The 23151-nt window shown below is 42.8% G+C and overlaps 1 protein-coding gene across 1 annotated transcript in view; it reads right to left on the bottom strand.

Annotated features, from left to right (window-relative positions):
• LOC103177282 (slit homolog 3 protein) overlaps positions 1-23151 on the bottom strand; it is a 108467-nt gene that overhangs the window by 5652 nt on the left and 79664 nt on the right. The window contains exons 22-30 of the mRNA XM_042340066.1: positions 21258-21329; positions 18696-18859; positions 17554-17678; positions 14309-14406; positions 7471-7610; positions 5202-5295; positions 4279-4416; positions 3177-3417; positions 2145-2275 (exon numbers count right to left, since the gene is read on the bottom strand). Of these exons, the coding sequence (XP_042196000.1) occupies positions 2145-2275; positions 3177-3417; positions 4279-4416; positions 5202-5295; positions 7471-7610; positions 14309-14406; positions 17554-17678; positions 18696-18859; positions 21258-21329 (1203 nt within the window). The remainder of the gene's footprint in view (positions 1-2144; positions 2276-3176; positions 3418-4278; positions 4417-5201; positions 5296-7470; positions 7611-14308; positions 14407-17553; positions 17679-18695; positions 18860-21257; positions 21330-23151) is intronic.

Genomic DNA, 23151 nt, shown 5'->3' with positions numbered 1-23151 from the left:
AACTGTCGAGCAAATTGAAACATCTTTCTGAAGTGAAAAACGCTATATAAATATAATGTGTTGTAAACACCCTCTGCCTCTCAGTTACTGTGACTAAGGACAGCAGTGAGACTGAAACTACTCTCTGTGTGAAGGAGCCCCATAGAAACGGATAATTGTTGAAGAAGTTCTCTGTAACATGATCATCTGTCTCTGAAGCTTACATCACCGAAAAGACGTCTAATTCCCGCAGACAAATTACACTTTCTGCTCTTGTTTCAAGAGCCCCAGGTGAATCCCAATGGTGTCAGTAAGCAGGAGACAGTGGTTTGGCTCTGGATGAAGGAAATGAAGCAGGTTTTGTTTTATCTGCGAGTTCTCACCCCGACCAAATGAAAGGTACAAAAACCACAACAATTTTATGTACATTAACATAGACCTTTTCACGTCAGGGGGACATCCCAAAATGGGAACTCTGGGAGGGGAGGGGAGTTGGGGGTGGGGTGGAAAGGGAGGTGACCAAAAGTGTATTTGACAAGGAAGGTCCTTAGGCGGGCTTTAAAGGTGGGGAGGGAAAGGGGTGAGGTAGAGGGACTCCGGGATGAAATTGTAGAGTGCAGAAACCGAGCTGACAGCTTGCCTGATGATGCTGGGGCAGGACAGGTATGAAGCAGGGAATCTCTGCGTGAAGGGAATGGTCAGGGCGATCAGGTTACAGGGATCATAGAAATGGGCTGGGGTGAAGACGTTGAGAGAATTAAACCTGAAACAAAAGGTACAAACGCCAACGGCATCTCCTGCTCAGCTACAAACAATTAACCATTTCATGGTTTGAGTTTTCTCTTCTAAACTTTTCCTCCATCCTTTAGGCTAAAACTGAGAGGAATTTCAGTAGCCTCAGATCCTTCTAGCTGGTTAGTGGCTAAACTCTGTGCCATTAGTTAACCAATTGATGGCCAGCACAAGAAGTTACTCAAAAGCCTTTCTATTTGTATAAATTAATTTTGCTGAAACAGGGGATTGCTGTTGACTATATCAGAGGATACGTCTGGGGGAACCTTTGATGACACTAACATGAGGAAAGGAACAGAGTAAGCAACAGCCAAGGGGACAGCGATCAAATGTGATTGTTTCGCTTACAGTTCTGATTTAATTTGCCTCCACTGTTTAAATCCTGCTCCATCTCTCCCCCTGAGCTAACAAGATAACAGCGTGACATTTAATAAAGGGTAACACATTAACTGGTTGAATTAATTTCCGTGGCATCAGCTCAAAGCAGGTATGAAGCCATTAATCTTATGTTAATGAGACGCCATAGTGAGTGACGACCTCTTTCTTTATCAATACAATTAGAACCTCCGCTCCTTCTTCTTGCTCTGCTCTTCATACGCACAGACAATCTATAAAAGTCATCAGATCGGGGAGCGAGTGGCTGTCACTGTGACATTTGGTGATGGACAGGCAAGTGCAGGGGTCTGCCCCAAGCTGTCACCTTTCAAAGTATCTCCTGGATAATAAGCTATGCTGTATGGTAATAGGGATTAAGGAGATCCTTAAAAAAAGTGCTGCTTTCACATCTTCCTGTTAACCAGTTGCATTTTTCTTTAAATATAAAGGAGATAAATTATTCGGAGATCTGCAAGTGTCACTTGTGCTCTCACTAGAATCTAGTGTGTGATAGCTGTGAAACTGATTTGTTATATTATTAATATTATTATGAATTTCAATTTGTGCAACTGACCCAACTTCGTAAAATCGGAAATTGCAATTAACCTAACAAATTCAGTGTGTAGACAACACAAATTAGATTCCGTTATCGTGGCCTCAATAAAGAACTTGCATTTTTGTAGTACCTCATCACGTCAAAATGTCCCAAAATGCTCTGCAGGTTATTATTGTGTACTGGAGTGACTAAACTTTAGTTGGTAAACATGACACCAATACTGTTGCTGGAGCCCCACCAATAAATCCATTACACCCTGGGACCTGAGTTAGTAAAAAGAGACCTCAACTCATTGCGCTGAGGTGGATGGGGGGTGGGGGTGGGGTTTAGAGGGGGGATTGGGTAGAGAGAGGGTGAATAGGTGGCAGGGGTATAGTGAAATGAAGCAAAGAGATGTGGTTCAAAGAGAAATCCTGTAGGTAACAGGATATCCAGGACTCACCTGTACACAGTGGTTGGGGGATAGCTGGATGTGTCGTACATGAGCCGCACATGTCCCTGATAGAGTTCCAGAGCCAAAGGATCATTGTCACCTTTGTAGAGTAAGATGCCATTGTCTTTGTCAGTAGCAACCTGAGGCATAGAGATCGGGGACATCAGAGCATTCTCTGGGAACATTAAACAACATTCAGGAGCAAGGCCTGATATGTACACCTTCACTGAAGCATTTCTCCTCTCTTTTCCTGCCCTTCCCCTTCCCAACCTGCACAGAATGCCTCAGGAACCAGAGGAGCAAGAATGCTACATACAGGTCTTTGCCACTGTTGTTCTTAGATTCAGCACTAAGAGGAGCTCTAGAGGGTTGATAACTCCTTTTGATTCTGCATCTCCCCTAATCATAGAATCATAGAATTATACAGCACAGAAGGAAGGAGGCCATTCAGCCCATTTTTTTCTTTCTTTGAAAAGAGCTATCTAAATCAATCCCACTCCCCCACTCTCTCCCAATACCCTGCAAACTTGTCCCCCCCAAATAATTATCTACTTTTCTCTTAAAAGTTCTTATCGAATCAGCTTCCACCACCCTTTTAGTCAATGCATTCCATATCTGAACAACTTGCCGTGTGAAAAAGTTGATAGGAAAGCCTGTCCTCAGCTTTGCACCTTGTCCTACGCATGGCTCTGATGGTAAATTCACTGGTGTAAACATATACTATCATCCATGTTGGATGATATACTATATATTATACTATATATACTATCATCCAAGTTGGAAAACCAGAAGGATATCCACTCTGCACCTAACCCACTGATGTACTTGAACCGGGAGCAATGCATGGGACAGTATATTGGGAGCTTTATGCTGCACCTAACCTGTGCTGTAACTGACCTGGAAGTTCTGGATGGAGCAATTCCAAGAGATCTTTCTTCTGTAGCTAACCCATGTTAACCCAGTGTGACAGGAGCATTTCAGATCACCCCGATGGCTACAGAAATGGTGCAGAGTGGAATACCAAGTGGTGAGAACTCTTACCTGAAGCGAGATGTTTGCTTGAGGCCGGACCTTTGAGGCAGACAGCACGACGTACGAGTCCTTGCCGATGAAGTTGACGGTGACGAGCTTCTCGCACCTCGGCCCCACGAAGCCGGCCAGACACTGACACACGGGCTCCTTCTCTACCTCGATGCACTGAGCCCCGTTCTGACATTCATAGCTGTCACACGGAGTAGTGCGGGGCAGGACCATGGGAGGGCGCAGCTCACAGAAGAGTCCACTGTGGAGATGAAAGGTGAGAACATCAGAGTGATGATCTCACTAGTAACCAAACTGAGGGTAACAGCAGGTTGAGAGTTCCCCAGCTCTTTAATGAGCTGGGCCTTAAAGACTGTTTAAACATGATTGATTTTCACACAGGTTTGTTCAGAGAACCATACAATTGATACCACTTCACAAATAGTGCGAGTGTCATAGCCCTTTCAGAAGCAATGGACAATTCGATGAGATTAGTAAAGTTGTTTAACTCTCACACTGGGGTTTAATTTGTGATAAAAGATGGTTTGAGACACCTCGGTCAATTAAGAGGTCAGTTTGGAGGGATGGGGAGAGGTGCTATTTCTTACAGTCACCATAGTGCAGGTTTTATTTTCATTTCTATAGCTCCTTACCACATGCAAATATCCCAGGGCATTTTACATTGATTACTGTCATGTCTAGTGACAGTTTGTGCAGGCAATCTGGCAACCATTTTGTGCAGAGCCTCGGAGAAACATGCAATGTAAAACATCCAAAAGGAGCGGGTGATTAGAGGTCTGGTTGCTGTGGCGATGACTATCAGTGTGTGGTTTAGGTGATAAGCGGAGGATTAATCTGATGTCACTGGGAGTCAAGGACAAGATGCAGTATGGAAAGTGGTTGAAAGGATGGAAGCAGTAGGTAGTTAAGAGAGTTTGGTCAAAATAGGGGGAGGTGTTAAGTGGAATGCCTCATGGGTCTGTACTGTACTCCCCTGTTTCCTTGTATACATTAATGACCTGGATTCGCAGTGTAATCCAGTGTATTGTGGTTGCATTTTATTTATTAAAAAAATCATAAAATTGCTGATTTGCTATTCCTGGCTTGAAAACACTTTGCTTACCTGAAGCCAGTTGGACAAACACAGGTGTAGCCATTAATGGCATCTACACACTTTGCACCATGTCGGCATTTATGATCCGTGCAGTCGTCGTAGTCCGTGTCACAGTGCTCACCGACATATCCCGGCAAACACTCACACCTGTCAGAGGCACACACAGCTTTCAGATCAACAACCTCAGAGGGGAGGAAACATCCAGTTGTACCGACTCCGCTCCCTTCTTCCCACCATTAGTGGCCAAGCTTTCAGTGACTAAAACTCACTTTCTGGAATTCTCTCCCAAATCCCTCCACCTCATCACCTCCACCTCATAGCACATTGCTCCCTCCCTTCTTTCAAGGTCCATGTACCTCTTTGACTGCACTTTCATCATCTTTCCCCTCCTCATTTCCTTGGCTCCCAAGCTCAGCTTCAGACAGAATTTTCAAGTGCTTTGGGATGTACTCTCGACATGAAAGGTGCTATATAAGTATTGTTGCCTTGCTATTAGCAACGGAGAGGAGGCCAATTCAGCATGAGGATATACAATACTCAATTCATTCAGGGTTCCAGAGCCACAATACAATAGAAATAGATCATTGGTATTGTATTTCTCCAAATGAGCCGCTAATGCACTCTGCTGCTCGATCTCCATCACCCTTCATCTTCCTCTTTTTCATGTGTCTAATCTAATTCCCTTTTAAAAGAATTTATGGACCTTGCCTCAGCAATGGTCTGTGGCAGAGAATTCCACATTCCAACAATCCCCTATGTGCCCACATCGTCTGGTGAACTTGTGACATAGCGTCTGAGGCAATGAAGATCTGCATATCCCAAAGATAACACTCAGACAGGTTACAGCTGCATAGGCAGTCATTCAGGAGCAAAGGGATGGTGCGATGGTGCTGGTGGGGAAACTCTTTGGTGCAGAGTATTGACATACTCACCTATGCGTCCTGCCTCTGGAGATGCACTTGGAGTTATGCTGACACGGGTTAAACCCTCGGGCACACAGATCCACAACCTCTTCACACAGCTCACCTGTGGAGAAATGGTAGCAGGTATTACTCTTTTTTTAATAGCCAATCCTGTTAGAATCTCGTCAATTTGATTCATTTGCGGTTGCTGAAAGGTGTGCCACAGGGTTTACCTTATTTGCGATACTCGGATTCCTTATTAAGGACCCGATGTGAAATGAAGGTTAATCCTATCCATTCAGGAAACTCTGAATCCAGAGGCAGAAGTGTCAAATGAGCATTAGATGTCTAGAGCTCCATTGAAAGAGGCAGAAGCCAATAATGTTTTTGGTCTCTTCATCCTTCAAACTATGTTCCCATTGAATCTTTGAAAGTTTACAGCACAGAAGGAGGCCATTCAGTCTATCTGAGCTGATGTTTACTCCCCCACTGGAGTTGTCTGTTTAATTCATTCTCTTGCTCCGCCCCCACCCTCCCCACACTTTCCATAACCTTATCAATATTATGTTTGTTCAACTCGCTATCCAATTCCCTTTAAAATGTTGCTTTGGACATAATTTCAATGGCTATTTATTCTAATCTCCCCCTTGTTTCTTCTGTGATTATCCTTATGTCGCCTACACAAAATACAGTCAGTTCACTTTACAGTATATTCTGTGAAGCGCTTTGAGACATCTCGAAGATGTGTTAAGGTTCCAAATCAAAGGCAAGAATTATTATTATTATTGTGTTCCTGACCAACCATTCTGTATTTATTCTATCAGAACCTAAATTCAAAACTTGAATCCTCCCTTAGATTTATTTCCTCCAGCAAAAACAGTTCCAATGTTTTAACTCTCTCTTCATAAAACTCACACCTCTGATCTCTACTGTCATGCTAGCTGAATCCTCTCCTTGGCTGTGTTGTTGTCCATTTCCTAGCTGAGGAGAGAGCATTTTGTGTGTCTAGGACAGAGGTGATAAAAATCCCTGTACCATCTGGCTTGTATCTGATCTGGTTAGAATTAGGAAAATTCAATTGTTTGACCTCTGATTATAATCCCTTTTATAGACTCCATCCCGTGTGGTTTATATAGGAGCTGATCCTTGCCTGGGAATCACATGTCAGGCTTCAGCATGAAAAGAATCCACACATGTGGGTACATTGGGAAAGCTCAAATTCACATAACACTCCACCAAGAAAATCTAAAACACTTCCCTGACACTTCCTCAATTTATTTTGAAGCTGTATATTATTACCTTGTATCAGTTTATAAGGAACGCACCTTTCATGAGGTACAGACGGAAGGAGTGTATCCTGTTTGCAGGCCTATTTATTCCTCCTTACAGTAAATATTTTAGGAACTAAACATTTTAAAAAAACAGTCAAATCCACCCCTGGCTCAGTGCAAAAATCCACCACAAGCGTCATAGTGAAGGATAATCCCGCTGTTCATTCCTTTACTGAGTTAGCTGACACAATATGGGAAAATTGTTTCTTTAGTGTGGCTTTTGTTTGTGTGTCTGACACCCATCACCATGCTTAAGAGTATCCAAACCAATATGAGAGCTCCATATATCCCACCTACACATGTAAATTCCTGAGATATTATTGGAATGGAATTGAGACTTTCCCTGGAGGGATGTATCTTGTTTACCTAATTTCTTTAAGCAATAGGTGCAGGTTAGCAAGAGCCAAGGCTTGGAGAACCCAGAGAGTGCATTGGAATACAGCTGGAGCTGCAATAGGTTGCCATTGATATCACTGTCTGGCAAGGTTTCCCACTGCTTGTGCAGCGACCACCCTTCTCATTAGAGCTAATAGCTTACAGGGTTAATAGGCTCTGAGTGGGAAGAATTGCTGCCCCCAGGGACTGGTTTTCCCTTTCAAGTCCTGCCGATGAGCTCGGCTGACTGAGCTGTCATCAGTAGTGCCCTGGAGTACCGCAGACCCGCCTGGCTCAGGAACTGGACGAGGAGATTGCCACGAGGGCTGGCTTGATTCTAACTGTTGCTAAATATGCAAATTTGAAGCCAGTCCAGAATAAACATCCTGCACATGGGTGTTCTGAAAAGATGACAGTAAATAGCCAGGTCCATTGGGCTGGGGAAAGGGAGGGTGGAAAGGAAATTACAATGTACGGGGAATGGGCCAAATTGGTTCAAATTTATCACTTTAACTTTTAAGTAGGTAAAAGCCTATTCTTGTACCACAATGGTTACATTAGACACTTTACAAAAGATGCTTTGGAATTGGTACCTGTATAGTTGGGTTGGCAGAGACACACATAGTTGTTGGTCCCATCCACACAGGTGGAGTTATTTTCACAATCGTTGTCCTCACAATCGTCGGCATTTTGATCACATACTTGTCCCTCAAAGCCCTCGGGGCACACACATCTGGAAGGAGGAGAGAGGTGGAGGAGGAGAAGGGAAGGCAAGACAGGTTAGAATATTGGAATATTTAATAGGTGTTGAAAAAGTTATTTATCACAGTAAATAATGTAATAAAAATGCAAACAATTTCAGTAAAGCTCCCTTTGTCTCAAATGTTTTTTCCCTGAATTGTGCAAGAAAGTTCAGCTACAACCAACACCCATTTCCACATCAGACTTATTGGTCCTGGCGGATTAAGTCACTTTCATTTAATTCAATAAAGCTGGCGCGAAGAAGAAATCTGCTACACACGCTGACCTATGTGAAATGGATATGAAGTCAGATCTTATGAGAGTAGGATTAGTTTTACGAGGACAAGAGGCCACAGATTGATCGGCTCGACTTTGACACATTCAATGTTGTCAAAGCCAAAATGGATGGTTGCAGTCCGGCTGTTACCTCCTTGACCTCTAATCTCCCAGAAATTCATCCCTGACAATTACTCTCTTCCTTATGCAGACCTCTCTCGAAACTTATCAAAACAACTCCAAATCTGGGTGCTCGTTGCCAGGACAGTTTTTGAGCATCTGAACTGAAAAAGATTCATTTCAAAGCAGGTCACACAGCATTCCAGGAGAGACGGGTAATGGAGGGTGTATTTGTGTTCCTGGACCTTACAACATGTATAGGGCTATACATTAAAACAGCACTTTTAGATACAGACATATATAGCACCCTGATACAGCCTGATCACAAGTTGTTTCACTGCAGGCTAGTTATTGAGAGTTCCTCACACAGGGAAGCGCTGGTATAAATATTTAAATTTAGTTAGGTTTTTAAAGAGGAAAGATTAAAATATACATAAAATGTAAGATCAGGCGAGATGTGGCACGCAGGTATCTATGTTAAATGGACACTTTTATATTTGCAGTAATTGTGAAAAAGCCTTTTTGCTTGTAACAAAACTCTATTGGTTCACTTGTTCACAATAAGGACGATGAATAATAATAAATATGATGTTAATCATTGAGTAAAACTATAAATTGCACCAATAATGTGTGAAAGATTGCAATGATTCAGTGGGAAAGTTCATTTGTTTTATTATCTGAAGTTTTATAGCATAGCAAAGAAAGTCTGGAGAAATAATATAAGGCATAATGTCTCTGGAATCCACCAGTAGTTCTGCTAAACAAAAGGCAAAATACAGATGCTGGAAATCTGAAATAAAAACAGAAGTCACTGGGAACACTCAGCAGGTCAGGCAGCATCTATGGAGAGAGGAAAGTGAGTTAACGTTTCAGGTTAATGACCTTTTGTTTTGACGAAAGATCATTGACCTGAAACGTTAACTCAGTAATTCCTCTAATCCTGGCTAAGAAGCAAATTAAGGCAAATAAAAGATCTGGTTGGTATTCTGGCTGTCAATAAGCCATGACCTTGCAATGAAAAGGCAACATTGCTGTGTGAAATGCTTTGGGATGTCCTCCCGACGTGAAAGGGGCTATGTAAGTGCAAATTGTTGTTGTCGTTGAAAATGGGTGGATTTGCAAAGCAGAGAACCTGACAAACTCCCCCCTCCCCCACCTCTGTTTATTTCAACAATCAGAGAATTCTGATCAAAACGTTTGAAAGTTGCCTGAAATCGTTAAAACAAGTAAAAACTAATCACGTCACACTGTTTTCATTAACAGAAGGTAAGAGGGTGGCAAAGCTTCAAGTAATGGAGTCCTGTAGTTCAGTGGTTAGAGCATTTGCCTCGCAAGCAAGAGACCTGGGTTCGATTCCCGGCAGTAAGTAGGAACCCGATTGTTAATTGATTGGCGGATCGCTTTTCCGGGGGTAATATTTACTAAAAAAAATTGATCACTTCAATCCACGACTGTTTGTGAGACACTGCTGTGCACAATTGGTTGCCGCATTTCGCCCACAAAATATATAGTCAATTCACTTTACAGTATATTCGGTGAAACGCTTTGAGACGTTGCAAAGACATGATAAGGTGCTGTATCAAATGCAAGGATTATTATTATTATTAATGAATTGAGGAAAAGCCTCATACAGTTCCCAAGTTAACAGTAAAGCTTCTGAATAAACTCGGGTGGTCTTTCCTGACAGTCCCTGCCATAAAACATCAGGTGTAATAAATGAACGGCTTCCGCAATGAGCAAGGCTCCAATGCAGTGAGCCCATTGCAGTGGTAAATGGATATCAATGGGATTGCTTCCAGTATCAAACCAAAGCGCAACTCTCTGATGGCACAGGCACAAAACAATGAAGTGAAATGAAGCCTGAGCCCACCCTGTTGTCTAGCTCTGCCCCATGGAGGAGTGAACATGTCTGGTCTGGTGATGATCAGCATAATTTCGTAAATTCAAAGCTGTTTGACAGTATGCTTTTTTACCTGGTTTTAGTTCTGGAAGTCAGCACTATTAAATCATGGCTGATGTCTGTAAGGACTCTGTGTACATGGAAGAGGTGATTCCTCTGCTAACATCCTCAAGAGTTACATTAGGATCAGGAGGTCATGTGGCAGGCTACATTGGTGTCACTGCATCCTTGGAGTTTAGGACCCAACATACTTTAACACATAGAATTCATTCGTAGAAATGCAGATATTCAGGAATAGGAGTTATCCCACTCAGCTCATGTTATTCCTGCTAGCCAAAGCCCTACTGGGTAGGGTGATCTTAGCCGGATAAGCAGCGGGAAAGCAATACCAATGGCATGCTAAACTCCCAACGCACACTCTGGGGTTCCCAATCCTTGGCTCTTGCCCCTAATACTTTCCGGAATTAGGCAGAGAGTGTGCATTCCATTCCAACAATCTGTCTCTGGTATAGGTGGGGTGCATAGAAATCTCAGCTTTGTTTGGATACTCTTAAGCATGGTGATGGGTTTCTGGGTTTTTGGCTGACCCAAAAAGAAAACGGGAGGGACTGTTATATATTTATATATTGTTAAGACTACTACCAATTGTTGGACTGCAGGTAGAGAGTAAAGCCCCTCAATGCTGCTCCCTCAAGCACTCCCATGCCAGGTACAGCATGGGTTTGAATAAAGATTCCTCTAAACTGCTCCTTTCAGCACTCACTCCATCTACATGGTTTGAGGGTGTTGATGGTCGCAGTGTGTGAAGTGTCCTGTTGCCCAGCACAGACACCTCCCAGCTTGATAATAATAATAATAATCCTTGCATTTGATATAGCGCTTTTCACGTCGGGAGGATGTCCCAAAGCGCTTCACAGAACACACTGTAAAATTAAGTGACTGTATATTTGTGGGTGAACCGGCAGCCAATTGCGCACAGCAATGTCCCACAAACAGTCGTAGATTGAAAATGACCAATTTATTATTTTTTTTTTTTGGAGGGATTATTATTAGGGGTGTGGAGAAAGGAAACTTGTCCAAGGGTTCGCCCTGTCTGGAGTTGAACTCAGGTCTCCCGCTTGCAAAGCGAGTGCTCTAACCACTGAGCTACAGGACTCCTGATGAGAGAGAAAGGTACGTAAAGGTACATAAAGGGATCGTCTTTATACTTTATCACAATTCCAATTGTGGAGCAGCCTTAACACTGACCAAGAAGAAAGCTGAATTCCAAACTGTGTGCGATCTCTGAAAACATACAATCCTGGGCCCTCATGGAAGTCTACTGCATGATGTTTGTTCAGCTACCAATCCATGCACTGGAACATCCGAGTACAGTACTAACAGGAAGGTCCAGTAATTAAGGACTGAAGTTTGTCACCAGGAGATGTGGTTAAGACCAGGGTGCATTTGAAAAAGCGTTTGGATGCTGTTGTGGATTGACGATCGGGTGGGTATTTTCAAAAGATGATATCAAATGGACCGAAGGGCCTTCTTCATCTGAACTACTCTTGTGATCTTTTCCTCAGTAATCGCTGAGACAATTCCCATTAAATTCCCCAGCAAACCCATTACAAAGATGGATCTTCCCAAGGCAGCGGCAGCAGCAGTTTCCAAAGCCAATTCCTTAACAAAATTTATTCCTAGCCAGCACTTGGAAAACAAATCACAGGCAAGATGGTGAAAACCCCAATAGATTCCAATGGCAATGACAGAACAGAGGACCCCAATCAGCTGACAGGAAAATATGGCTCTTTATCCAGGCTCTTGCAGTGTGGCCTCAAATGAGATCAAAGCTCGGTTGGACAGACAAGCTGAGCAGTTAGAAAAATAATGTAAGGTCAAAATTGGAATTTTATTGAATATTTACAGATTTTCTTTTTGGTTAAAATTACATGACATCACTGGATCCCATCCAGAGAAAGCAAAGCAGTGTCCGGTCAGTGCCATTGGGAAAGCTGGCTCGATTTAACGTGCCTCACAATTACATTTGATTATTTCTGAACATGGGTGTGCACTGCAGAAGGTCTGCGGGACGCGCAGAAATAACACACATTCGCCCAACCGTCTCCAAACTCCTGACACAAGCAATTCATATCCAGTGAACGTTTCAGATACCATCAGCTTTTGGGTTAAAAGGTTTCTATTTTAGCCCCAGGCAAAGAGCAAAGTGTTTCTAAAGATAACAGATCGGCAATATCAAACATGGCAGCAAATATGTGAACCTGTCACCATTTTTCTAACCATGACTGTCATGTGGAGCATATTCAAGCTGAGGTTTTTTATGGCTCTTTAACCTCTTATATTTGATAATGTGTTTTTAAACCTCCAAGTATTTTGAATGAATAATGTCCTTCACAGTAGATTACTCCCACCTTGTATCAAAAGATGTTAATCACTTTCTTACAAAAAGAACAGTTCTCATTTGTGAAACACGCACATTTTTAAGCCTTCATTTGCTATTAATAACCTCATAAATCTCTTTTTAGCTGCAAATCAGAGGGTTCCCAATAGTTCAGGCTAACAGCAGCTATATGCTATTGTTGAGCCACATAAAGCAGTGAGCTTAATCCCTGCTCTGTGCCAAGTTGGTTGATTTTTCATCCAACAAGAGAGAAAGAAAGAATTTACATATTTATAAAAGCCTACAACATCAAAACATCTCAAAGTGCTTCACAGTAATTGCTATCACATGAAGTGACTGTTTCTGTAAATAAACTTTAGTATAACGTTTCATCCGAAGGACAACTCTTTCAACAAGGCAGAGCTTTCCCTAGTACTGCACTGAAGCCTCAGCCTTGACTTTAGTCAAAAGCCTCAGGTCCTGATGCAGTGTTTGAACCCAGAGTACTTCTAACTGAGCCAAGTCGACATCCGTTAATGATGGGGGAAGATAAAGAAGTCAAAATTCCTCTCTCCTGATAGCTGTCTTGTGACCTTGACTGTTACTGTGAACAAAAATTCTCATTTGGGGAGAAATTCCACCTGAGTCAAGATTTATATTAATAACAATATCTTAACACAGCACCTTTAACATTATGGGGGGGTGGGCAGGGAGACATCGCAAAGCGCTGCACAGGGTTCACTGTAGCATTGTAGAGCAGCCAGAATTTGACATTTTTTTAAAAATTCAGCCTTAATTTTGATGTTTATTTTCTGTAGATAGAACCGTCAATAGTGTCATGGTGCACAGTCTCCCTATACATAACATTATCTAGGCCTAAAGATTGAACCACATTCCATCACTACCTGTCTTCATCTGTTTTTTAACCACAGTTTACAAATCTTGTTCTTCACTGGAACCACTTTTGTCCACTCCCCCATCCCGCCCACACACATACACAGCACGTCCCTAACCACACACCAGAACCACCCTCCACCAATTCAATATAAAAAATAAAATACATGGTCAGAATTGTAAACATTGAAACATTATAATTTTAATATTTAAAAGTTTGCAGATAGAAACTTAAGATGTTGATTGAATTTGAAGTCCGAGAACCAGGGGGAACTGGTTTGAACGCAACAAAAAGAAGAGACTTTCAGACTACGAGCCTGGACTTTGATCAAGATTATAAACAGTCAGTGTGTAACCCACTGAACACCGCATTCAGTATCTGAGGGAAATATTAAACTAATGGCACATGGAAACAAGGAGGTGGGTTAACACTGGGAGAAAGCCAATTATCAGCAGAATAAAACCCCTTCAAATGCCCTCACATCTTCTCGAATCCACAATTTCACAGCCGTTAGCAACAGACACTAACTTGAATATAACACAAGATACAAGAGAACCAAGGTGTAAATGGATTCTCCTACCCAGGAAGCACACTCATTAAAACCTATTGCTGTTCTGATAACTTTTTTTTAAAGTTATCTTTCAGAATGGAGGAGTTGGGGTGGGGGGATCAGATGAGAGCTACTCAGTCCATTTTATCTATGTCAAGCTACCTGTTACTTTTTTTAATATTAATCCCACTTTCCTGGTGTTTCCCTGTATCCTTTATTGTTTTTATAGTCAGGTGATTATCCAATGCTCTTTTGATTGATGCTAATCCAGCCTCAGTAGTCACCAGTGGAAATCCTTCCCCTCCCGGCAATGCTGTAACCATGAAATATCCCACTTGCAGTGCACTGGTTTTCCTCTTTGTAATCAAACAAATACAGTATCCCACAGGTTATTTGCTTAGCAGTAATTGACTATTTGTGGGTTTTTTAAAAAAACAAGCAGTAAGTTTAATATGTCTTTGAAACTCTTAACTAGGAGTCAGTGCTGGCAGGTCAGCACTGATGTTCACATGGACTACCACCTGGCTTATTTTGGTCCCGTTCTCTTATTTAATTCATTAAATGAACACCTGAATCCATCTTTCTCTCCCTCGTTGACATGGCAGGTCCCTCCGTTCTGGCAGGGGCTGTTGATGCAGCTGTTGATGGGAGTGTTGCAGTCTTGGCCCTGTGACAGTGAAAGGAACAGATAGTTAGTGCTGCTTCACTAAAGGAGAGCAAAGGAGGCTGGCACTGTGGTTGGAAGGCGGATTCTCTGCCACAAACCACTGTTGTAACAGAATCCATCGATTCTTATAAAAGAGACAAGAGGAATATCAAAGGGTAATGAAACAACAACAACTTGCATTTATATAGAGCTCTTCACGCAGTGTAACGTCCCGGAGTGCTTCACAGTGACGGAGTCTAACAAAGAGCCAGCTGGAGACTAAGGGGGGAGGTGACCATAAGCACGATGAAAAAGGAAAGTCTTTAGAAGGTGGGGAGGGCGGGGGCAAGAGAGAGAGTGTTCCAGAGTTTCGGAGTGTTGTGGCTGAAGACACAGCCACCGATGACCAACTAAGGACAAATAGAAGGCCGGAGGCAGCGGGTGGTGGACAGCGGGGTAAGCAGGTTGGACAGTGGAATCCTGTAGCTCAGTGGTTAGAGCACTCGTCTCGCAAGTGAAAAACCTGGGTTCAATTCCCGGCAGGGCAAAACGTTGGGCAAGTTTCCTTACTCCACACGTCTCTGTTTACCCAGCAATGAGTAGGAACCCGGTTGTTAGTCAATTAGTTGATGCTTTTCTGGTGATAATAATTCCTTAAAAAAATAATAAATAGGTCACTCAATTCATGATTGTTTGTGGGACACTGCTGTGCACAATTGGCTGCTGCGTTTCGCCCACAAAATATACAGTCAATTCACTTTACACTATGTGGAGTCCTGCAGCTCAGAGGTTAGAGCATTCGCCTCACAAGCAAGAGACCTGGGTAAGCAGGGCAAAATGATTTTCAAGTTTTCTTACTCCACACACCTGTTTACCTAGCAGTAAGTAGGAATCTAGTTGTTAGTTGATTGGTGGATTGCTTTTCAGGGGGTAATAATTTGGGTAACAAAAAAAATGTGGTCGCTCAATCCACGACTCTTTGTGGGACACTGCTGTGCGCAATTGGCTGCCATGTTTCGCCCACAAAATATACAGTCAATTCACTTTATAGTATATCCTGTGAAGTGCTTTGAGACGTCCCGAAGACGTGATAAGGCGCTATGCAAATGCAAGCATTATTGTATAATATAGGTAGGGAGGTGCTAGGGCATGAAGGGATTTGAAAACAAGTGAGAGGAGCTTGAAATTGATCCATTCAATAATTGGGAGACAATGGACCCTGGCTAGGACGGGTGTGACTGGGATAGGGAGTTTTGTGCGGGTGAGTATCCTGGTGGCAGAGATTTTGATTAATTGGATTTTATGTATCGTGGAGCTGGGGAGACCAGCGAGGAGAGCATTGGAATAGTTCAGCTGGGAAGTGACTAAGGTCTGAACGAGGGTTTCAGCTGCATCAGTTGTGAGGTATGGGCGGAGGCGGGCATGTGACGGAGGTGAAAAAAAGCGGTCCTGATTAGGGAACGGACGTGTGGTAGTAAGGAAAGCTGGGGATCGAACCTGATGCCTAAGTTGTGCATGAGTTCAGAGAGAAACAGTCAGAGATTGGGATTCTGTGAGGCTCAAACCAATAGCTCAGCCTTGGTGAATCAAATGCCTAATTTTTGTACTGTTAAGATTGCTATTATTATCCTAATATTGATATAGCATCTTTCACATCAGCCAGGACATGGGGAGAAACTCCTTTCTTTTTTCGAATAGTATCATAGGATCTTTAATGTCCAACTGAATAGGCAGACGGGACTTTGTTTTAACGTCTCAATTGAAGGACGGCACCTTCAACAATGGACCACACCCCAGCACTGTATTGGAGTGCTAGCAGTACTCTAGGTCTATAATGATATTGAGAATTTCACAAGGTCTGTGGAAAGAGTGCGAGTGAATAACTGAACAATCTTTTCTCCTTCCATACTTTCTTAGGACCTTTAAATTCCCATCAAATATCCAGCATCCTCTAATTCACACACCAACAGACTTTGGAAATTAAACTTGGATAGGTCTAGTCCTGATAATTAAGTCATTGTCTGGGATTATTATGATGTAGATTTTATTTATCTAGAATTTTTATAATTATCTGTAATAATGTGTTCCTCCTGGCAGTTTTATGGCAGATTTTATGATATGCATAAGAGAGATTTTATGTATCCGTAATGGAATACGGTGCACCGTTTGGCATTGATGATATGCAGATTTTATTTCTGTCCCTGAAGGTACTACGATGAGTGGCAATGATCTGTACAGTTTGTTTAGATAGGAAACATAGCTCATACCCAGGGAGAGAGATAGTGACAGAGATAGTGTTGAGGCACAACAGCTGCTCATGAAATGTCAGCTTCTATTCCTCCCCCTGCACCCCCTGGCTCATACGAACATCATATGACTGGGACGTCTTCCTGACATCAAAGGTGCTACATAAATATAAATTTGTATTGTATCACATGAGGCATATTGGCACAGGGTCCCTATACATGTTGGAGTGAAGAGTGGGTGTTTGGACCAAATATGGCTCCTATGGTAGATACAAATCTTCCTGCTCCAAAACAATCTATCACCAGGGCAGAGTTCCTGTGGGTTGATAAGAGTTACTAGAGAATTCAATGAAGAAATATCAATTAGCTCCCCTACTTCATAGCAGTGAGGGTTCAACAGAGATTGCCAATTGAGAAGGGGCTGTCTGGGTGGGGTGTTGGAGAGCAGCCACTGCCTATGGAACCATATCTTAGTATATCAGCAGCTTCAGAAAGAAGATGGGGGAGAAAATTGGCAAAAAAAACTCTCAAACACCATAGATCTTTACTTCAGGCTCGCACACATACAATAAAAAAAATCAAATGACAAGCACATTATAATTCAATAGTCTGTGGCATGCCCACTCAAAACAAAATTTCATTCAATCAATCACAATCTTGCCAAGCAAGATTTTCCCAAAGTCTACATCAAAACAGAAAAAACAAAAGGTTTAAGGAGCGAATTAAACCAAATCATTAAAGTTTAGGAAATGGATAGCAGATGTAGAAAGATGCCCTTTTCAGATTGTAGAAGAAAGATTTGTTGTTGGGTTTGTTCCCAGGAGTAGAAAGGAATTCCATAATATTACTTTTCACATGGAAACACCCAAATCCTTCAAGAATTTCGGTCAGGAAGTTGTGATCCTTCCAACTGCTTTCTTACCTTGAAGCCATAGGGGCAGGTACATCTGTAGAACTCAGTAGGGTCATCGTTGCAAGTGCCGTTGTTTCGGCATGGGTTGGATAGGCAGGGGCTGCACTTGGCTAAGACAGAGACGCTCAATGGTTCTGAATGGGCAGAACAAGAAAAAAGATAATTGTGCTATAATCACGCTGTAATGCTCGCTGAAGCAAGCGGAGATTGGAAGCGGATGAACAGTCTTGCTGTCAAAGCGCTCTGAAATGCTACCCCACGCGAAGGGCACTATATAAATGCAAGTTGTTCTTGGTCAGACTGTGTGAACTCCACACTGATAGAACATAAACAACAACCTTCTTGTTGACCAATGTAAGGAAGAAAGCTTCACCCCATTATTCAAACAATTTGCAGCCAACATTCACTGTTTGTTAGTTTGTGTAGCTGTCCGTGTGTGCGTGTGGATAGCTGTGTATTTTTCCTCCCAACGTGAAAGGCGCTATACTAATGTAATTTGTGGAGTCCTGTAGCTCAGTGGTTGAGCACTCACTTTGCAAGCTAGAGACCTGAGTTCAATTCCAGGCAGGGCGAAACCTTGGGCAAGTTTCCTTACTCCACACGCCTAATAATAATCCCTCCAAAACCAAAACCAATAATAAATTGGTCATTTTCAATCCACGACTGTTTGTGGGACATTGCTGTGCGCAATTGGCTGCCGCGTTCGCCCACAAATATACAGTCAATTCACTTTACAGTGTGTTCTGTGAAGCGCTTTGGGACGTCCTCCCGACGTGAAAAGCGCTATATCAAATGCAAGGATTATTATTATTATTAATTTGTTGTTGTTGTGGTTGGATGCATGAATTGGTGGGGTGGATGTCTGCCTGTAGGTTGTATATGATTGTAGAAGTGTAAGTGTGTGTGGGGAAGGAGTTGTCTGTGTAGGGCAAAGTGTGCATGGTGCGGTTTGACAGTGTGGATGCCTGTCTGTCGGTGCTAAGTGACTGAAAGAGTGTGAACATATGTGTGGTGGAGGGAGCTGTCTATATGGGTGTGTGTTTCTGCACAGTGCGGTTTGGGAGTGTGGATGTTTGCCTGCAGGTGGTATGTGGGTAGAAGAATATCAATGTGTGAGTGGGGAGAGTTGGATATGTCGCACATCTACATACCTTTGCATTGGAACTTATTACTGGGAGTTGTTAGGAGGAGCTTTTCATTCATGTCTTCTGGGCCTGTGCAGCGAGCAATGCCTGGCTCCTTGTAGCCTGTCTTCACCCATTCTGACAGCCAGCGCAGATTACAGTCACAATGGAGAGGGTTAGCCCCGAGAGCACTAATGACAGATACAAACAGTACCACAGGATGGCATTAGCTGTATTCTCCTAGATTGAAAAATCTCTCAGCTCGTCTCAGTTTACCCAAATTCAACACTATTGTATAGTGTTGAATGACCACCCAGGCAGCATCAGGAGCTAAGCAATTACCAAACTCCTGTCGTTTATACTTTGTTTTTTGTTGGAGACAGAGGATATCAACAGAAAGACATCTACATATTATCCACTGTCGGTGTCAAGCTATCCCTGGTCTGAATGAAATGGCTACTCACACTTTGCAAACCGTCAGACAAAGGAGCTGTTTAAAAGTTTCCATATTTAAAAGAGAGATAAATATGTGGATAGTATAGAAGTACAATAACAACAAAATTAGATTTATAGAGTGCCTTTCATGTCAGGAGGACGTCCCAAAGCGCTGAACAGTCAGGTGTCGGGGCCCAAGCATGGGAAAGGGGTGGTGTAGGAGTGAGGGAAGGCAGAGAGGTGGGAGGGAGACCAAAGGCACGGTCGAAGAGAAAGGTCTTGAGACCAACCTTGAAGGAGGCAAGCGAGAAAGTGATGCGAAGGGACCGTGGGATGGAGTTCCAGAGTGTGGGGGCAGAGAGGCTGAAAGCCCGGCCACCGATGGTTGGGCGGGAGACATAAAAGTATAAAGTGATAATGCGAAGACAGGTAATTGGGATTAAAAGATCTGCCAAGATGTTTCACCCACAAATATACAGTCAATTCACTTTACAGCATATTCTGTGAAGCACTTTGAGATGTTGAGAAGACGTGAAAAGCGCTATATCAAATTTAAGGATTATTATTATTAATATCTAATAAACCGGTAGATGGGCTGGATGACCTGCTCCTGTTACAATATAATACAAATTTATATTTACTTAGTGCCTTTCATGTTTGTAGGACATCCTAAGGTGTTGGGCTAACTAAGGTTTGTATCTGAGCTGGGGGTGGGTGGGAGCCGAGGGGGTGGGGATGGGTGAAGAGAGGGGGAATATGACTGAAAGTTGGTCAAAGAGAAAGATCTTGAGACGGACCTTGAAGGACGCGAGGGAAGAAGCAAGCTATCGGGATGGAGTTCCAGAGGGAGGGGGCAAATTCGCTGTTCCTACGTTCCATCAGAATTGGACTTCAGCTGAACTCGGGTCCCAGATGTAAAAAGTTAACACACAATCCCCCCTGGATGATACATATTCTGGATTCCCTGCTCCTCTGAGAAAGCTAGTTTTCAATGCAGTCACTTTTCTACAATGATATATACCTTTGTCACCCTGTCACAGAACAGAATTTGCAAAATGTTCTTTGTTGCTGGCACACTTGCAGCTCTTTATACATCTTGCTTAATGCAGTGAGCATCAGGATGAGAAGGTGAAAGAGAGTACAGCCAAAAAAATTAAATTAATCTCTGACGATTGTTTGTCGGTAAAATAGAGAGAGCTGCGTAGTGGGACCTGGTGCCATTAATACACCAGTTTTTCATTTCAGGAACCTGTTTTAAGTGCAACTAGACTGATAGGATCAAAGATCTCCTTTCTCTCTTTCGTGACTGAGGCAATCCTGTGTGGAGTCTGAGCAAATCTCCACCCAATTGCTAAACAACTGCCCTGACCAGCGCATATTAACTGGCAGACATCCTTGGAAGGGTCATAAGGTTAGCTGGGGGGGATGTTGCAGAGAGAGCTTTGCCCTGCCTCTAACCCATGCAGTGCTTAACCCGGGACTGATCAATGGGTGCAATTAATTTCCTGGCATTTGTATCGCTTACTCGGTCATTAAAAGTAACTGTTAAATCTAACAACCAACTTAGTTTGAATAAAAAGAAAAAGTTTCTTTGCAAAAAGTCACATTGCAGCAGTTCATCTCTCAGAATTTAACAGTAAACAAGAGATCATTTGGCCCATCATGTCTGTGCTGAGTCTCTAAACCATCTGCCCTTTCCTCACAGCCTGAACTATTTTGTTCTTTTTACAAATATTTGTCCACTTTCAAAGGCTATAATACAGGGGAATTTCTACGTGTAGGTGGGCTGCATGGAACTCTCAGTTTGGTTTGGATACTCTTAAGCATGGTGATGGTTTTTCGAATGTTTCAGACACACAAAAAAATCTATTATGGATTCTGCTTCAACCACCATTTTGTTTGGGTATTCCACAAAGTAACAATCTGTGAAATGTCTGCACAAAACAAAATCCTCTAGCTCTTGCTTTTGGTAATGACCTTACATTTAGGGACTTGCTGAGTTTCCCTAAAGCCAAATTGGAAACTTCAACAGTTTGTAAGGAACTGTCCCTTCAGAAGCTGCAACTAAAATCCACCAGAAACACAAAAGAGCTTAAGAATTTTCTTTCCAGAGTCTTATCTCTGTGTACGGATCTTAATCCCAGGAGTACTTACAGGTGTGAGAGTGATGCCAGGTCATTGAAGGCTCCACTGGGGATATTGGAGATGTCATTCCCATGTAAGGTCCTGTTCAAAACAAAATGGAAATAAAAATACACCAACACTGACAAGCGGTTTCTATGCACGCCTTACAAAACACAGCCCGGAACAGTCTCCCAGTCAGGATATTAATACTGTATTAATATCCTTCCTGGGGGAGTGCTTTGACACCACTGCACCACCTCTGCTCAGTTGGTTCTGGCCTCCTGCTTGTCTCTCGTTCGGCTCCACCATTCTGAGCCGCGCTTTCAGCCACTACGCCCCGAAGCTTTGGAACTCTCTCCCACAACCCTCCGTCCTGCCCCCTCCTTCCCCTCTTTTAGATCATGACTGAAGAACTTCCTCTTCGACCGTGCTTACGTTTCCCTCCTCCCGGCTTGGGATCAGGCTCTGCCACAGTCAAGTGTTCTGAGACGCTACCCAGTGTGAAGGGCGCGAAATAGATGCAACTTCTTGTTGGTGAATGCTGTTTTGCAATCTCCAAAAAACAGCAGCATTCCAGTGTTCACCCAATTTCAACCATATTTCCTAAGTTTCTTTTATATTGAAGAGTGAAGGTAACTAGAAGCAATGCGGAGAGCTAGCTCTAGGGATAAGGAGCATCATTTGGTGAACACTTTGCCAGAGGGTCCACTCAAAGGACAATTTCTGGGGCAGAGCATGTCACTCTGCAGCAACATATATGCTGGAGCATGCCACATGCAAGAGAAGGTCCAAGTTTGGTTCAATCATTTTGCCGTTGGCAACTGTCATGGCGGACAAAGTCTCAAAAGTAACGTGAGGGAAAGCTAGTGCACTCTGTGACTTGAACACAGGGATATCAGGGTTCATTTGAAGCACTTTATATCAGATTAGCAGAGCCTATATAAAACAACAACAACTTGGATTTATACAGCGTCCTTCACGCCGGACAGGGTCTAATGACCCACTCAGTCCCTTCTCCAGATCAGCTGCGGAGATAGAGGGACTCATTCACTTGTCACAGAGCTTTGCCACGTGTCTAATCTATGTCTTTTTTAGACAGATTGCTGCTAACACTGAGTGCAGATAAATGGGGAATTACTTAAGAAATGAGAGTAGGGAATGGGTGAGATTGGCAAATCCTACTAACTCATCCGTGCCACATTCAGAATGATGGTCAGAGGACGAGGACAAACTTGCTTCTGATCAATGATTTATCTTTTAATAAGATACATTACATTAGAATACATTAGAATATACAGCACAGAAACAGGCTATTTCTGCCCAACTGGTCTATGCCGGTGTTTATGCTCCACATGAGCCTCCTCCTACCCTTCCTCAACTCAGCCTTCCAGCATAACCTTCTATTCCTTTCTCCCTCATGTACCAATCTAGCTTCCCCTTGAATACATCTATGCTATTTGCCTCAACAGCTCCTTGTGGTAGCATGTTCCACATCCCCACTACTCTCTGTGTGAAGACATTTCTTCTAACTTCCCTATTTGATCTATTTGTGACTTTTTTATATTGATGGCCCCTGGTTTTGGTCTCCCCCACAAGTGGAAACATCTTCCCTATGTTTACCCTATCAAAACTTGAAGATGTTACCAATTGGCTAATCGTTGGAACCCAGTTTCAACAAAGCTAATTAAGTCCAAAGTCAAAAAGTTACCCTTGCCAGACATGCTTGAAAGCCAGTTCTGTGAGAAATAAAACTTTGCTCATTGGGCATTCTAGTCAGGTTTGATAAGTCGTTTAGAAGTGCCAGAAAATTAGTTATTGACAAAAATACAGAGCCTGCAGAATGCAGCTGGAGAGACCTCCTTGACAGGAGAGGCTTCGAACATCCTGCCTGCGATTTTTGTCTCATTCCTCTGGAGTCTCAAAA

This window comes from Callorhinchus milii, unplaced genomic scaffold, assembly GCF_018977255.1.
Source record: "Callorhinchus milii isolate IMCB2004 unplaced genomic scaffold, IMCB_Cmil_1.0 Scaffold13, whole genome shotgun sequence".
NCBI classification, from domain to species: domain Eukaryota; kingdom Metazoa; phylum Chordata; class Chondrichthyes; order Chimaeriformes; family Callorhinchidae; genus Callorhinchus; species Callorhinchus milii.
Note: the sequence above shows the minus strand (reverse complement) of the source record. Positions and strands in the feature narration are given on the sequence as shown.